This window comes from Nesoenas mayeri, assembly GCF_963082525.1.
Source record: "Nesoenas mayeri genome assembly, chromosome: 8".
NCBI classification, from domain to species: domain Eukaryota; kingdom Metazoa; phylum Chordata; class Aves; order Columbiformes; family Columbidae; genus Nesoenas; species Nesoenas mayeri.
Window position 1 is genome coordinate 24,298,464 of NC_137554.1, and position 17,634 is coordinate 24,316,097.

Genomic DNA, 17,634 nt, shown 5'->3' on the forward strand with positions numbered 1-17,634 from the left:
TTTCTATATGCTTTCTAAACCTGCAAGAGCTTTTGCTATTCAGTATTCAAATTTCTGACACTCTATGATCTTTTTCATCTTAAAACAGAAATAGAAACTGAAACTTAAAAATGTAATCAAGTCAAGCTGTCTGTTCATCAGATCATAACCATGGCTTTAAAAGTTTGATTAAAATTTTGTCTACACAGTGTAGATGGCAGTTTCAAGAGCTCTGGACATTTCTGATTTAAATTTTCTTCCTCAAAATTTAGTTTTGCAGCACTGGGACCTAGTGAAAATGAATTTTAGGTTGTATTTTCAGAGTCAACACATTAAGCGTAATCTTTTTCAATGTGCGTGTGGGAGGGAATCCTACCTTTTATATGTATGTATATAGATGTATATGCGCCCAACTCTTTCATATATTTGTAATGATCCTTTGAGACGTAGATACAGTTCCATTTCTCCATTATTTATAGCCACCGTACCTCAGATTTCGCTGGAGCTCAGCGTGGTGGCTCCGTACCGAGCTGCAGGATGTTCCTTCTCGCTGAGTTTCAACTTCATCTTCCACTCGTGTGGTTACAAACACAGCAGAAACCCAGAACAAGTCGGCTGCCTACCAAAAGGCTGCTTTTTTTTTTCTGCCCGAGTCTGTGTTGTTGATGCCAACATGATACTGATGCAACAAAACACGTCCTGATTTTTATGGTAATTCTCCGTTCTTCTTCTCAGTCTACAATATTGTGAGAGTAGAAACATATCCACGGCGTGGCAATCAGAGGCAATTCTTTGTGGTCGAAATCCTCTGACTTTTCAGTTCGAGAAAGGGCTTTGGGCTCATGACAAAATTGCTGCAGTTGTTGTCGGAAAAAAAGGCAAGAGTGTGGATGGTGGGGATGGAGGAAAAGGAACTATCGAGCAGTTATTTGTGCTGTATGATTTTATATATCTGTGTATTTTTACCAGCAGTTTTATTTTGCACAAAGCTCAAGAAAACCTGCAATGGAAATTTTTCACATGCCACGTTGAAGTGCTCAGAGTGCACAGAACAAGGAAAATCTGCCAGGAAAAACAAAAAAAAATAATAACAAAAAAAAATTGGCCACTACAGCCAAATATGTACTTAACAGGGGCTGAAATGGAAGCCAAGAGGAAAGGTGTCAGGTACATAAAATGAAGGAGAGTTGTGAAAACTGGGCTGCTAGTATAGATCCATAATACAAAAATGGTACCTAAGCTTAGTTCATATTGCCCCATCTGTAACATGGTAGTAATCTGTTATTGACTAAAACTCCATGGAGTATTAGTTCACCTTGTGTTTATTCCTTAAATAATCACACATATTTTTATTAGCAACATTGGTTTTCCCTGTGTGAAATAGAACAATAGGGAAAATGGGCCCATTTTTTGAGATATCAGTTCTTTTACAGTATTCTTTATTCTGCTTGATGTGTAGATTCCTCCTTGAATTTTCAGTTAATCATATGAAATATTTTCCACCTGTCCTTAAGGAGAAAGAGAAGCGGGAGAGGTTGGAAAAGGAGGAGGAGGAGGTCAGGGGTTTGCCCGGTTTGTTGATTTGATGAGGTTTTTCTTTGTTTTTGCTGGCTGAGGAAACCGTGAACAGCTCCGGCTGCAGAGAGAACTTAGCAGGAGGCACGGACTGAAATATATGAACATTCTGACGGTCTCCAGAAACAGCGAGGTCATTCGCACGATGTTAAAAAGCCGGGCTTTGGAAAGCGCTGCAAGAAGGCTCGTTGTCAGGGAGTGGGTTTTATTTGGCTTTTGATGGAGGGCAGGTCTGAGCAATCCTTTATTCCTGTCTGCTGGGGAAAACCCAGCGAGCCTCCTTGGTCGTGACCTTGGAGCACCGCACGTCTTGGCCGGAGAGCGGTACCAGATCGGCCGATAAAGAATGAGGATGGGAGCAGCCCGGGAATACGCAGCTCCCTGCTGGGGGTCCCATCAGGATGGGTTTGTCACAATAAATAAATAACAAGGGGATGGTGGGGGATAGAGATTAATTGGGTGGCTGTACCACCGCCGATGGAGTCTCACCATATGGTGGACATAATCCTGCTTTGCTGATGTTGGTTTGCTCCGCAGTGTAAAATTGCATTGAAGCAAAACCTGGAGACTTTGACCCAAGCTACTAGTCCTGCTCTTCATCTTCACTCACCTTTATACCTGAAGTCAGGCATTGCAAACCCAGCTATTTAGTCATCCTAGATATTGGTGCTGTTATCGTTAAATTGAGTTAGAAAATACTCCGGAGAGAAATGTAGAAATTATTTATTGTTTTCAAAATACTTAATAAGAACAAGAAAAAAGACAAGCTAAACAGAAGCTGAGAGTGACTGCAAATATCACTTGTAGGTGACTTTGGGTACGCTGTAACAAGTACTATAATTTTCTATATAATGTAGTTCAAGGCTTCCTAAGCGGTCAGTGCCATTGCCATTGTAATGGCTGCGTTGGTGGGAATGATACTTTATTATCTAGAGCAGCGCCTTGAGAGCTCAGCCCCGTGCTTTTTACTCCTTTTAGTAACTGTGCTTCTGAAGGTAAATCACTTAACCTCTATGTGCCTCCTTCATCCCGGCGTAAAGTGGGCATAGTTATGCTCACCTTTCCCACAGAGGTATTGTAAAGCTTAGTTTAATGTTAATAAGATGTTTTAATTTCCAGGATAAAAGGGTGTTCTATAAATATACATTAGAAGTAATAATAGTTTTAATGTATGCCATTATTTTATAACAGTGCTTTTCTAGTTTTAGAAATTTTTTAGTGGTTTGAAATTATGACAGAATCTGGTTTTGTTAATTAAAGATTGACACTTGGGCAGAATTTGTTGAATTGTTCTATAAATTGAGATCCACGTGCGCTGAGCATGCCCAGAGCCGTGCTCACCTGCACTTTGGGATCATCACTGCGGCCCTTCGGCTTTTAAAACAACTCTTTGATGCATGTGCTCAGAAGTTTGATGGCTTCTAAATAGAATGGTTCAAATATTTCAAAGCACTTGAGATTCGTATAGTGCGAAGCAATTTAAAATTATTGTACTGCAATTAATTTTAAATAACTGAGCACTGCATATGTCTAGAAACCCATACAGATCCAAATGGAAGCTCTCTAAAAATTGAAATGATTCAATAAATTTAAATCACTCTGAAGAAATGGATGTAAGTACTGTAAATCACTTTGTGAGGGGGATAGGCAAATTTTCTAGAAGTGAATCTGAGGGTAGAGACTCTAATTAGATTTTTTATTTTGGGGTTTATGATGATGAAATGTAGGTTAATTTATATTTCCCAGGGATATGAGGGCAGCTCTTGTTGATCCATATGGTTTCTTGTAGCTCTTACATAGGCTGCTTTTTTTTTATTTCCCAAGATTACAGAAACTTAGCAATCCAACTTTGCACATATTTTTTTCCATTACAAATATCTTTCCCTCCAAATCTGTATAAAAAGACATGAGAAAAATATTGGTCCGCAGCTAGAAATGCCAAGTATATTTTTAAATGCAGCTAAAAAAGATACTGCAGAATTCAACATTGTGCAGCAGGGAAGCTAACATTTTCTGGAGCTGGGCTGCTCAATGAATATGAATTTTTATATGCCTAAATCACCGATTTGGGTCCAACCTGTAACTGTAGGTACCAAAGCAGATTAGCGTCTGGTATCTGTTTGTTAGCTTAGAGCGTGTTCCCTGTCCTTTCCTTACAGATGTATCAGAAAGATGCTATCTGGTGTAGGAAGGCTGATAAAAATATTGATGCGAGACCTATCAGAAAATAATGTCATTGGCTTCAGCTCAGCTCCAGGACAGTCTGCAGGCTGGTTCTTCCTCCTGTGTGCGGCTCGCCGTGCCCTTAGCTCAAGGATTATGATTCCTCCCAAGGATTAGAGCCAGAAATTAGAAATGAGTGCCACCGCCGACACTCGCCCAACCCGGCCGTTTCACTGCTTTAATAGCCAGAGGAACAAACCGGACGGTGCGGTCCCTCTTCTTGGCATCTCGGCCTCTGAGGACGTTGCTACCTCTCAGCAAAAGGCTCCCAAGGGTCCGGCCGCCGTCCCACATCCCCAGCGAGGTGTCCCAGCCCCTCGGGGAACACAGCCCTTCCCGCTCCGCCAGGACGCTGCTCCTTGCCAGCTGGGGAGAACATTCATTTCGGAATTTGCTCCGTGTCTGGTGGGGTGTCCCCGGGCCGAGGAGCCGCGGAAGAGAGGGGCCCCGCCGCAGGGTCTTCCTTCAGGCCTTACCTTACTTTTAGACAGTTGTCATTATCTTTGTCTAAAGGTCATGGCTAAATTGAATAAAAGGAAAGCTGTGTGTTCCTGTCGATGCACAATGGCGGTATTGACTTTCCTAATCCAGTTTGCTGAGGGGTGAGAGAATTAAATTAGATATCTAAGCACAGAAATTGAGAGCCTTTGAAAACAAAGATAAGGAGACAGCCTGTATTTTCCTTTTCCTGGGAGCTCTGGGCTCAAGATTTTGCAGGTGTGTCATCTGATCCATGGCTTGCATCGATCAAAACTGTGCCAATGCATATTTAATTAGCAAGGGGACCCTGGATGCATTATGGCCATCATCCCTATATTGAATGGACTGTCAGACTTTCTGAATGCCTCCCCACCCCCCCGCTTCGTTGTTTGGGGAGCTTCTGCATTTTGTCTGAGCAGCTAAAAGTTTCTTTGTTTTTAGCTGGTGATGCATACAGCACCACTGAGGAGAATACAAACAAGTAAAGTCCTAAAGTGTTTATTTTGTCTAGGAAAAAGGGCTGAACCAATTTGAATCCTTTGGGTAACGGATTTTTGTATCTCTTGGAATTAAAAAAACACAGTCGCATGATGTTTACTTTAAGAATATTGTATTATAACAAATAAAATCTGTGCTGTGGGATTTCTTAAGGAAGCCTTTGATGACAATTTGAATTAAGTCAAAATTAACGTTTGCTACTGCAAAGGAATAAATAGAAAATGTTCCAGAAATGAATCAGTAGGCAGGAATCAAAGGCTGTAAACTGTTTTAAAAACAAACAGTTAGAAGTGAATCAAATACTTGTTTGTAATATCAAGGAACAAATATGGGAATACACAGATTCCCCACATTCTAGGCTATCACACGATAGCAGTAAATCATTTATGGGCTTGTGAGAACAAAGAAAGTTGATTTAAAATGAAACCATTTTGATACAGCTTTAGGGTCTCGCAGCCTCATGGTGAAGTTTCACGTTCTTATTCCCCACGACCAGGAAAGTAACCGGGGAATTTCTTCGTCCAAAAAAATCTAAAAGAAAGTTAGCCTGGGAGTTGTGGAGATCTTTGTTTGTACCCACCTTGGTACAAAGCCGCCCCAGCAGACAGAGTGTTGCCCGATAAACAGATGTAAGACACAAAGTCTGCTCACAATGCCCAGCACCAGACTGCGGGCACATGTTTTGGGCTCATTCAGACTCATCGGCATAGTATAGCTCGCTGTTTTGTTGCTAGTCTACTTGCCGGGGTAGCTTAGGAGCGTCTTGCTGGTGAAGTAACAAGGAGGGTTTTTGCCACAAAAGTTTTTGCGGCAAGGGCTGACGGGAAAATCATTTGCATACTTCTCGTTACAAAGGCTGACTACTTCCTGGCTTAGACAAAGTGTTGCCTGATAAACAGACTTAACACACAAATGTCTGTCTGGAATAAACAACAGCAAGCTTTGATTTACATTTCCATTATCAAAGATAATCTCTTTCCCAGTGTACAGGAATTAAGAGTCCTCGCCTTATTAAAAAAAAAAAACAGGCTGGCACCACAGGGATTTTACCACCGCAGAACCTCTTTCATGGGGATGGGGTGTACGGTACAGGGGGGTACGAAATACAACTTGAAACCTGGTACGGACGTGTGTGCGTAATGGTGAGGTCTATGATAATGAAGCACTTTGAACTCCCTATAAAAGTTGACTTGAAAGCAATGGCCAGAGTTAAAGGGAGGACCAGGCCTTCCCTAAAAAAAGTAGTAGTAGCCACCAAAGTAGCCGTAAATAATAATTGTAGCATATATGGAGCGATCCCTATGTGTTTATATTATAATGTATAATGAAGGGAAAGTGACTGTAAAAAAGCCTCGATCCTGGTGCTGGTTTCTGTTTGTAAATCCCTTAAGCTCACCACGTAAGACTGTATATAAAGGAACATGATTTAGAATTATTTTTTTTTTAAATGCATAAATCTTTGGTAGAATCCATGCCCAAAATTATAGATGAAAAATTTATTGCATGAACACAGCCCAGCCATATAAATATTTTATTACAAATAGGACACTGAAACTTGAATAAAATATGTCAGTTTATGATACCATATTCCCCCCCCCAAAAAAAACATGATATGAATGTAGAATTTAAGTTGTGTATTTCTGTGTCTGAGTTAGCACTGGCTGCGAGCTGGGGATCGGGCTCAACATAGGTAAAAAATAACATTGGCACCCGTTAATTCGGTTTGTGCAGACCAACAGACAGTGAGGACGGTCCGTGTAGGTCACAGCCACCACGGGCTGGATTCAGCCCTGGAAAACACGGCGCGCACCCAAGAAAGTGTCTGGTTTCTCCAAAGTCAGGTAGCCATGAAGTGGTTTAGCACCGAGAAGCGCCATGATGCTCAAATGAGGCTTTTTTTTGGTGGAGGAGCGTAACAACTCTTCACCGTCGGTGTCACAGTCTACAAAAGGGAACAACATTGTCAGTCTGTTGACATTGGTCCTGTCCATGGGCCAGACTTTCCTGGGAAGGTTTTATTCTTTCCAAACAATGGAGCGTTCCCTTCCAGCGCCGCCAGCCCTGCTGCCACGCAGCCGTCCTGCAGCCCGACTGGAGCTCAACAAGAAAATTATTGCGTATTGAAAAGTCCAGAGCTTCTGTCTTGGAGCTGGAGGTCTCAGCCTGGTCTATGGTTTGAGATCGAACCTGGGGCTTGGGCGTAACCAATAGGATGCACTCTAGAAACAGATTCAAAGAGGAACACAAAATAGAGATGTAGTAGGAAATGCTACTTGGGAAAAACTAGCCTGTTTTGTTGGGTCTTGGTTTTTTTCTTTATCCCTTATTCATACTTGATTCTTGGAAGTAGAGAGTAAAATATCTGGGACATGGTTTTTATCCTGTTTCCCCATGATTACGGTTGATACCAGATCCCCTTGAGTTTCTCCTGTCCAGTATCCTCGACTCAGCGAACGTGCTCACACTGACTCCAGCTAGTTCAGGGTTAACAATTCCAACCACTAACTTTTCTTTAACTAAAAAAGCCCCCAAATAAAACCCATTGTGCTATTCAAGGTTAAGCTTCCTTAAATATAAAACTAGATTCCGTGGTGATTTTTTAATTTTTTTTTTTTCTTAAATCAGCAATGTTAATAGTGATTCCTCACTATAATATTTCCAACTCCATCTGAAATCATTTAAATCCTCCCCTTAATAACATGCACTTTATTGTAATATACAGATTCTTTGGCTTCCTACCAGCCTTAGCTTAAGGCACCAATGAAACTCGTTGCCGCAGGGGGCCATGGATTCAAGAGGGGCTCGCATCTACTGTATATTTTGTTTTGTATGTTTTCCAATGGCTCTAATTATTGCAGGTGGTAGAATTTAACTGGCAGTGTTGTTGCTAAAGAAAATAGGCATAAAGTGTACACTGTTTTGCAGAGTGGCTATCAAATATATAGAAAAGAGAAAATCAAATGAATTGTTAAACTGCTCTATAGTAAGTGATTGTATTGATTTAATGCAAATGCTTATGAAAACGATCTTCCATTTATATCAATTATGTATGGGCAAAAATTAATTTATTCCTCCGGTCACCTGTTTGGCGAACTGACTCAGCAGGACAGACATTCCCCCTCCCGCTGCAGCCGAGCCCGCACAACACCGAACCTTCAGAAAACTGGAATTTTTCAGTTTCCATGTGCAAAACAACAAAAAAGCCCTGACAGGAGTTACTGCCAAGTGCTGAAAAAGCAGAGAGCGAGCGGTGGAGGCTGAGCAAGACTCTCTCGTCCCAGGCAAGACTGTAAAACACAACGGCTCTGATTTTGCCAATCCCTTAACCATGTGGCGGCACATTTATATGTACCGGCTCATCTGCGGCATCTGAATAAAATCAGGGAAGCAAAATTCTGCATATAAACATTTTGGCTAAGTGCCTTAACTCAGTCTTCTTATCTGGGGTTTCCACAAGATGCCACCTTGCATAACAATGCTGAGCGTACGCTTGCCCAGTGCACGTTTTCGGTAGCCTCCCATGAGCTCTGCTGCGGTGTAGATTGGGTTTAATTCTACCTCGTCCTGCATTTTATTGCACTGTGAAGAATAGTGCTTAAAGCCTTTGTTGTCTTTTTTTAGAAATTAATATTTAATTTGAGCAGAAGGGGCGGGCTACAGGAAAACAGAATCGGGGAAAAACGTTATCGCACTAGGCAGGGTAATAAAAGAAGAAAGTTAAGATTCAGTGTGCAAACAAATGTCCGACGGCCAGTGGAGTCTCTCTTGTGCCACCAGCTTTGGTGTTGGAAAAACAGCGCTCGAACACAGACAAAAGTACTTTGTTTCTCAAAATCCAGGAGCAGCTCCGGCTCGGGAGCGAGGTGCCAGCCCCAGCCGCGGCTTTGCCGGCTTCCGTCAAATTTGGAAAGGAAAACGTGCTTTCTGCCCCATGTTTCTTCAGTTCACTTTTTCAAATCTATACTTTTTTTTGCGGAATTCTGACCCTACGTTAAGCCTAAAGCCCAAAGGCCGATCGAGCCATGGCCGGCTGGGGGAAAAGAATAAACTAAAAAACTAAGCAATAGCTCTGTAAAATGAAATCCGTCGAATATTGACTTTGAATGTTAACTAAATATTTTACATTCCTAATATTTTACCTTTGTTTCTACCTTTGCGGTATCGGAAACATGAAACTTCTTGCCAAAATCCAGTGTCCACGATATCACAGTGCTGTGTATATTACCCGGGGGTCTATCTGTTGCCAGTCATAGGAGCTTCAGTTAAGGGTAACCCAGAAGATCAATATTTAAAACAAAATTGCAGAAGCGAGAATAATTTTTTGCACTGAGCTTCATTGGAGAAATTATTAAAAATAATAAATATAAAAGAGAGGAAACAAATTCTGGGCATACTGGGAAACGTATCACTTCTTTAGGAGAATGGCATTGATTTGAAATAGAAGCATCGGGATTTAAGCTTTCTTTGCTAAATATTCTGGATGTTTATGTTCTGAAATTTATCAAAATTTGTTTTGTGAGCACTTTTTTTTACATGTAGTTTTTAATTTATACAAGATTGTCCTCTAAGCTTCTGAATGATACCTAATGCATACAGTCAGCAGGTAAAAAAAAATTGAATATTTAAAATAGGCATTTTCTTTATAGCGCTCTGTGGTAATTAAAATCTTCATTTGCTTAAAAGCAAGGAACCTTTTTAAAGCAATAAATTAGCATTGCTTGACCCAAGGTCACTAGTAGTACTGCTTCTTGCAGCGCTATTAATACCTCAAAGAAAAAGAAGGGGTGGTGTTATCACTCTGTTGCAATAGAAGTAAGATTTTCAATTTAATCACAGTTAAGTGTCATGACCTTTTGATCTCGCATTGACTCCTCACTGAAATGTGGTCAAATTTCAGACAGCTCATTCTGAACTCCGCAAAGTCAAGGTGGAGTCAGAAACCAGGTTGGCCACAATTGGGGGGATTTTTGTTGCAGTACCAAGTGGTTTCATTTCCTAAGTTTTGTTTCACAGCAAAACTTTTTTTTGGTGGGATCGATAGATTACAGAACAATTGGGGGGGGTGGGGGGGGGATAATCTTTTTCTATTTGTATTAATTGCAAAAACAGTAATCTGAAGGATTTTTTTTGGTGATGTTTTATCACACAGGTACAGGGGCTTTTTTTCCTAGTTCATAGTGATAGAAGTAATTCAGAAGGAAAATACAATTTGACTAAAGCTTTTACTAAGAATAATTTTTGAAGGAAAGAGCAATCGTCTTCACATGAAGTAGAGATAGTAATGTATAAAAATGCTAAACACTCGACACATATGCTTTTCTAGGTCATTTTATTGTTTTAGGCAAATAAATGGTGTTCGTTGGAGAGGGTTAACTGGGAGTTTGTAGGGCCCGCTATTTGGACAAGTTCTAAAGCATTTCATCCAGTATCTGGTCTCCTGTATACCACTGCAAATCGGGCACAACACCGCAGTTCTCAGTGAACTTGTAGTACTGTAACCACTGCAAAAGTATGACAAAAATCAGCTCTTCTCTCAGTTTTGCAGATTTTGTTCCAGAAATGTGTAGACAACAATCCCCACGACTTTGTAGTGTTGCTTAGTTACCTTTATATGCCTGCTTGCAAATATGTTTTTGAGACTTTACTATGTGTTGGATTAAGGCTCTGGTTTGTATACAACACAGAGGCTGCATTATAAAAAACATGTAGGAGAGTAGTTTAAATATGCCTTCTTCTAAAAAGAAGGATTCTCAAAGCTTAATTTATGCTACCACACACACCAAGCACTCTGGGTAGTGCTGTAAACAAGATTCCCTTTTTTAATTTTTTTTTTTCCTAGCAAAAATATTACCTGGGCACGGGACTTTTGCATTATCATGTCCTAGTGCAACACTCCTGTCCTTAGTTTGTGCTCTCAGCCTTTGGAGGAAGTCTGGCGCCTCTCATCTATTTTCCACAGCAGACCCTGTAATTTTTGGCTGTATTTTATGTTTTTCAGATTCAAGTCAATCTGAAAGTCCCAGCCAGCCAAGTGAAGCTGATATTAAGGACCAGCCAGAAAATGGTAAGTTCTTACCTGCTGCTCCCGCTTTGGGATGTTAAAACAGCCCATATTTATAAAGATTTTTTTTCTCCCTATGTCTAATATTAAAAGATTATTCAGAATAATTGACATGGGATAGCTGCAGACAGGTTTTGTACTCTCCTCATAGTTAAAATGCTACTGTTTCACTCATCTAAGGTAGCGTTTTTTTTCTCCAGTCCTGGAGAGAGACCTTTTTTCCCTTTAAAAATAATTTTAATTAGGGAGATGCCATTAAAGAGCCTGCTGTATGCAACCCTTATCCTTATTCCTCCATAGCAAAGGCTTTCAGTCCCCAGGCCATGAGTCACGACGCTCTAGGGGTGTGTGCTTCATCGCTTTCATTTTTATCTATCTGCTTTTAACTTCATTTTGTTTATCGATGCTCTCACACGCCGCCCTGAAGTACCAAACTTCCCACGCGTCATTTTAGAGCTCAGGATCTCGGGTAGTCCCGCCAAATAAAATGGTCGCTTTGATATATGTTTCTGCAGACCCGTTCTCTATTGCAAGAAAAAAATCTGCTGAAGGTTGTAGATACTACAGGTGAGCAGGGCAGGGAGGCTCAACTGGAGCTTCTTGCTCCTTATTCTCTGTACATTGTTTCAGGTGGCAGCAGCTTGAGCTTATTTGGAAGCAGCAGCAGGACCGTGACTTTTGGAAATACTAATATTGTTTGAACTGGGACAGTTTTAAAGTAGAAGCAACAGCTTCTGCGGAATCATTGGCTGGTGTTGTAAAGCAGCCTGGAAAAAGATCGTTCAATAATAGGGAATTTCTGTAGGGACTGGGTATGAAAGGCTAAGGACGTGTGTAGAGGAACAACTTCTCTTCCTTTTAATGTTTAAGTAAGGTAGACCTCAGCAATTTTTGTTGGCCCATTGGCATCTGAGTTTTGTTTTACTACTTATGTTTAGGACTTAGAAATAAATGTCTCCCAAAGCGAAAGTGATTATTATTAATAGTTTTTCTTAACTTTTTTTTAATCCATAACCAGAATTTTTTTAAAAAATACCTAAATGTAAATGGGGGATCTGCTGTAGTGGGGGCTGCTGTGCATACACAGAAAATAACTTGTGTGAAGGGTTTGTGTCTCTACAGCCTGCCACCATTTCCGGCACATTTAAATCCATCTCATGTAGAAATATCATATCTATAATAATACAGCTGTGATTGCCCTTTTGCAGAGCGACTACCTGGTTTTGTCTCAGATCTTTGCAGGTTGTCCCCACAGATGTATGTGTGGTCAGGGGGTGTTTTGGGGACTTTATTAAGAACCAAACAAGCTGCAGGTGGGGGTGAGGTTAAAGGACCATGTTCACATCCACGCTGCATTCAGATTTTAAATGGCACATAGAATTAAGGGGAGAAGAAGAGTTTGAGTACATAGAAAGCTTTAAAATCTGAGCATATATTGGCAGGACATAGAACATACGGCTCATTGGGCTGGTAAGGTTTTGGCTTTTGGGGTTCCTGTATTTTCCTCCTATTGAAATATGAAAGGTTTCGTATTTTGATAGATTTTGTGCCGCTCATCTCTAAACATACCGGCTTAGAACATTTCTGTTGTTTCTGAAAGACAGTGCCTAATTTCCCTTATCAATCCTGTTCACAGAAATTCTAATTTGTAGCCAAAGGTTTGCAAGGTTAAGAGAAGAACTGACTAAACTGTGATTTTTGTTCTGCCAATTCTGGTTTTGGTTGTTTTGTTTTGGTTTTTTTTTTGTGGGGAATATGTTGCTGATGTTTATTAAATCATATTTTAATTTAGAATGTATTAGGCACCGAGCGTGTTATTATTTCATGTTTAGATCGTATTCTTTCGCAGCTATTAAACCACAGGTCTTCTTAGCCTGCAGTCTGAAGGAAGCCTGTTACTCAACAACCGCCCTGAAAAGCAGCAATATCAGTGTTAAATAATGTAAAATCTGTAAGAGCCTAGTGAAATGAAATATCTGTGAGTCTTCCTTGTAAAACGAGGCTTAGTGAATTCTTGGAACTTTACCGGTGCCCTGCAAAAGGTACTTTTTTTTTTTTTTTTTAATTAAATAAACAGGAAAAAAGATTTTTCTTTTTCTCAGTTTTGCTAAAGGGTGTTTTTCCCCACCGCAGCAGAAGCCTCAGCGATCACAGCACCTTTTGCAGTGCCTGTGTGGGAGATTTGCTTTACAAATGCATCTCCCACAGTCTGTTGGCCCTACGGGGGTTGCTCCCCCCAGGCAGACGCTGAGCTCATTCTGGGCACACACACCCCCCGTGTACCCAGGGTGTAGATCAACACAGATCTGTAGCTCTTATCTACTGAACGTGAGGATGAAAGCAAAACTGCAGGCTTCGGAAAATGAAAAACTGCACGCACAGGAACGGACACAATAAATCATATTAACCGCGTTGTTCTACACTTGCTGTAGACCCACTTCCACAGGGCCTGATCCAAATCCCGCCGGAGTCAATAGCAGTCTCGTAATTGATTTTACTGAGAGTGGGAATGAGCCTACACAGAGAGGAATTTATTTATATATTTTTTTATTTTCTTATCAAAGAAAAATAGTATGGTGAATAATCTCATTCCCACTGACGCTAACAGCAGAGTGACCAGATTGAGGGCAGATTTGGAATCGTTTGGCATGTGTTTCTGGAAGGCACAAAGAAGTGTATCGATTAAGTACTACCTTTTACATGCATGCATTCCTTCATTTTAAAAAAATAAATCTTTAAAGGCCTTGTGAGGGTTATACAGCCTCTCTGCTTGCCTGTTAATATCCTTTCTGTTCCACTCCATAAATTCTAGAGCTATTTATTATACACATATATTTTGCATACCTTGAGTAATGTAGGTTCAAAAGGGTCAACTATACAGCCCTGAAAAAGAAGGCCTCCTACTACAGATTTTAATTTATCATTCTAAATTGTATGTGTTATTTTGGAAAGCCTGTATGTCTAACCTTCATAAAGTGAAGTTCACAGGGAAAAAAGTTTCTCATTTTTAGAGGCACTCCTTTTTTTTAGGGGGCTTTACAGTTGCATTTCTGGAGCAGAATATTCAGACAGAGAAGATGGTGACATCTTCTACTCTCAGTGGTGGCTTTAACACCAACTCTGGCCTTGCCTTCACCTTTCACTAAGCCACAATAGTTTTCAGGCAGTCACTTACCTGATCACTACTGCAAAAATGTACAGAAATATAAGCATTTAATTTTATTTTTGCCTAGAGAGAGATATCCAGCATGATGGTCATGCAGAGCGAACACGTAGACGAGGCAGGGCTTGTCCGTGGGTACACGCTCCAAGGTCCAGATGTCTTGTCCTGGAACGGGGGGTAAAGCTGATGTGGAACCCACTGGTGTGCATGCTGCTGTTGTCTTCAGGACCCTTAGCATGTAAAAAAAGAGCTTCTTGGGGAGAGGAAGAGAACCCAGAATTTGTCTGTTTGTTGTGTGGGTGAGGAAATTTTTACAGGAGGAATGATGAAAGAGACCAGCAACTTCATTTGAAAGGCAGGAGTGTGTTCTGATGTCCTGATATTTTGCTCAAATGAGTTTTTTTTTGTCTGACCAGCTGGGTGGAACACCCGTGTGGAAAATTCCCCACTTTTGTAGTTGCCTAATGGTATGTAAAAGCTTCATTTCAGTTGGCACCGCAAAGTGATTTTGCAATTCACCCAATAAAAAAAAAAAGAAAAAAAGAAAAAAAAGGGTTATTGATTTTAAAAGCTTGTTAAATGCACTGGTTTGGTGTTGTATTTTATAAACAAACTAGTTTTCAGTGAGCTGAGGATGACAAAATGGCTTGCCTGATGTAGTGAAGTGACTGCATGCCTGGGGATCAGGAACAACTGAATTCCCGGCTCAGCATTGCCGGGGACTCTCTCTAGGGCTTTTATTCTCACTTTCAGTCATGGAAACGGCTATCAGATTTTTTTGTTGTTGTTGTAAGTGGGATTATTTTCAACTTTTGTAGGAAAACTTTCCAGCTTTTTTCTCTGCAAAGTGGGGATACCTGTGATTTTAGCTTTCAGAGATTCGGTGAATATAAGAAGTCACATCCTGCTCTGCTCCAGCAGGAGTTTAAGGCACAAACGGGTTGATAATTGTGGTACCGCGCTGCGTTACTGCTGTCGGTAACTGGATGTCAGACATGCACCGGGCGATGTTTGTGTTTGATGTGGTGGTGCTGGCGAATTGATAACTGCAGCGTAAAGGTAGATTAATAACTGCAGCGTAAAGGTGCACACGGAGCACGCTGGGTAAAGCAGGAGAACGCTGTGTCATTTTCTACAGACAGCTGATGCCTCTCGAGCCTGTGGCCTTGCGATTCGATAACCCCGGGTTGATAGCACACTGCTTTCATTGGAGAGTGGCACATTCTTTTTAAAGAAGTTGGTAAATTCTCTCATTTCAAGTGAGCAAGGCAGCACTCGTTATTACAGCTGATTACAAATGTGTGCCAAATTCATTGCTCAAACAATTTCTGTAGAGGGAGAGGCATTTATCTAAAAAATAAAAATGTTTAATGCCCAAACTAAATGCTTTTTAGTTTTAATGTATTCTTGCTGCTTTGAGCTACAAGTACCTTAACAGCACTGCAGGAAATGAAAGGCACATTGTTCTTTGTAACATTAAAAAAAAAAAAAAAGAAAAACAATGATGTACCGTAACTCACAGAACTCGTTTTTCAACCCTGCAGTAATTACACTGGACTTGTAAATATCATCTGTGAATTCTTTGCTCAAGTAGGGCTGGACTTGAGCATTAAACCTTTAAAAAAATGTAGAAGTAAATGCTTACTTTTCCGTGCCTAAAAACATAAAGGAGGAAATTCTGGTCCTCAAGCTGTTGGGGGAGGAGAAGGCAATAGTGGGGATGTACAAACAGAAAAGTTTCTTCTCTTCTTCTCTGGGCGAGGCTGGTTGTGGCAGGTGCGATACAGCTGCGGCTGCAAGGCAGGAGGGACCATGTGCAACCTGGTAAAATACAAAAGCGGCTTGTGGAATGAGCTCTCTGCCTTAACTACCAGGCTGCAGCATCCTGCCCCTTTCTGGTCCCAAAACCTGGTGTTCTTGCGTCGTGCAGCCAGTGGAATCGGGGCCTGTCTGGCCCAAGGGTTGGGCACTCTTCTTGGATGCAGATTTCACTGTTCAAACCTTCCTCTTGAGCTGAGATGGGCATAAAACATTAAGTGTTCTTTGTGGTTCTTCCCATCGCTCAACTACCATAAATTAAATGGTAGCTGAGAGATCTCCAGTTCCTACGACAGCCAAAGCTAGCAAAACCAGGCTGTCTGCCAAGGCCATCCCTCTTCTCAGGCCATACCTGACCTCCCACCTCCACCTCTTCAGGTGGGTCCAGCTGCTTCCCGCCTCTTGGCTCTGGCTGAACTTGATGTCAACCAGCTTTACACCGAACCCACCGAGGAGGTGCTGCAAGTGCGGCAGGACGAGAGGTGTCTCCAGGGTCAGCGGTCTTTGGATTCCCACCTAAATTCCCTTAATTCCCACCTGGGGAGGGCACGGGCATGAACCATTCTCTGAACATATGATGCTGAAACTGGTACCGTTAGAAAGTACATCATCTTTGGTAAGGAACATTCCCAAAAAACCTCATTCGCAGCAGATAACCGAGCCTTGCAGAAAAAGTTTTCTTTCGGTTAATGTTGCAATCAGGGTAATACAGTAACGGCAGCTTTTATTAGTGTTCTTGTTCATGGGATCATTTGCATCCCAGTCTTATAAATCCAAGAAGACTCTCCTCTCTTGTTTACAGAGCAACGCTGAGGAGTTATCACAGCCTGAGGGACTAATCTAAAATTAACTTTGCTTCAGAAAAAAAGCTTTAAAAAAAAGAAAAAGCCCTTAGCATTTTCAATAAGGAATCTCATAGCTGGCGCTGAAGTCAAAGCTCCTGGTGATGTCAGCTTGTTTGCACCTTTGTATCTTGCCAGGACCAAATTCTGAACGGATTTGCACCCTTACAGATCACGTTGGTTACCAGGAACAGCAATGGGAACTTTGTCCAGGCTTGAAAGCTCTGGCTGGGCAGGAGGGCACTGGTGGGGCTGCTCTCCTACCTTCCTATGGGTTGGACAGAATCAACTGTTGACTCCAACAGGACTCATCAGGTGACGAAAGTCCAATGAGGTCCAGCCTGTGTTTCATCACCCCCTGGGAGAGAGCGCGTGTGGGCAGCTCTGAGAGTCAGCGTTTCCCAAGGAAACAAAAGCAGATATGCCTGGTTATAAATTTAACTGATGTGTGATTTAGTCTTGCATTTTTTCATCTTATTTCATCATGGGTAGATTCCAACAAGAACTGGAAATACAGTATTTTAATCATAATAGTCTAGAATTGAAACTTTGCAGCATGCAGTTGTGTTTCCCAGATTGTCATGAGAAGCATCTGAATAACTAGGAAAGAAAACACCATTTTTTTCCTGTATTACCGTATTTTCATTGAGATTCGTGCTCAAAGTCAAATGATTTTGTGGACCAGATTGTGAGGCACCGTCACACTGTTGCCAGGATTTAGCAGGTCCTCTCTAGGATTGAGCTTGCTTATCAATAGCTGGCACTCTCTTGAGGGGACCCTGCGATTGCGACAGCCAAGGGTGTTGACCGTCAGTCGGGCAGCATCGTGGTCGTCAGTCAGGGTCAGCGCTGCTGGGGCCGCGTGGAGGGCCCTGCCATGTTTGAGACCTGGGGATTGACAGAGGACTTCGGGTTTCAGTGCTGCTAACCATTAACCTTCACGAGCAAAGCATTCCCACCAAAAATTCATCCAAGGCGAGTGTGACAGGAAATAT

General features: G+C 41.5%; 1 protein-coding gene across 5 annotated transcripts in view; it reads left to right on the plus strand.

Annotated features, from left to right (window-relative positions):
- NFIA (nuclear factor I A) overlaps positions 1–17,634 on the plus strand; it is a 245,510-nt gene that overhangs the window by 123,056 nt on the left and 104,820 nt on the right. For all 5 annotated transcript variants that reach the window (XM_080348450.1, XM_080348447.1, XM_080348449.1 and 2 more), the window contains exon 3: positions 10,754–10,819. In XM_080348450.1, coding sequence (XP_080204576.1) covers positions 10,754–10,819 — 66 coding nt within the window. The remainder of the gene's footprint in view (positions 1–10,753; positions 10,820–17,634) is intronic.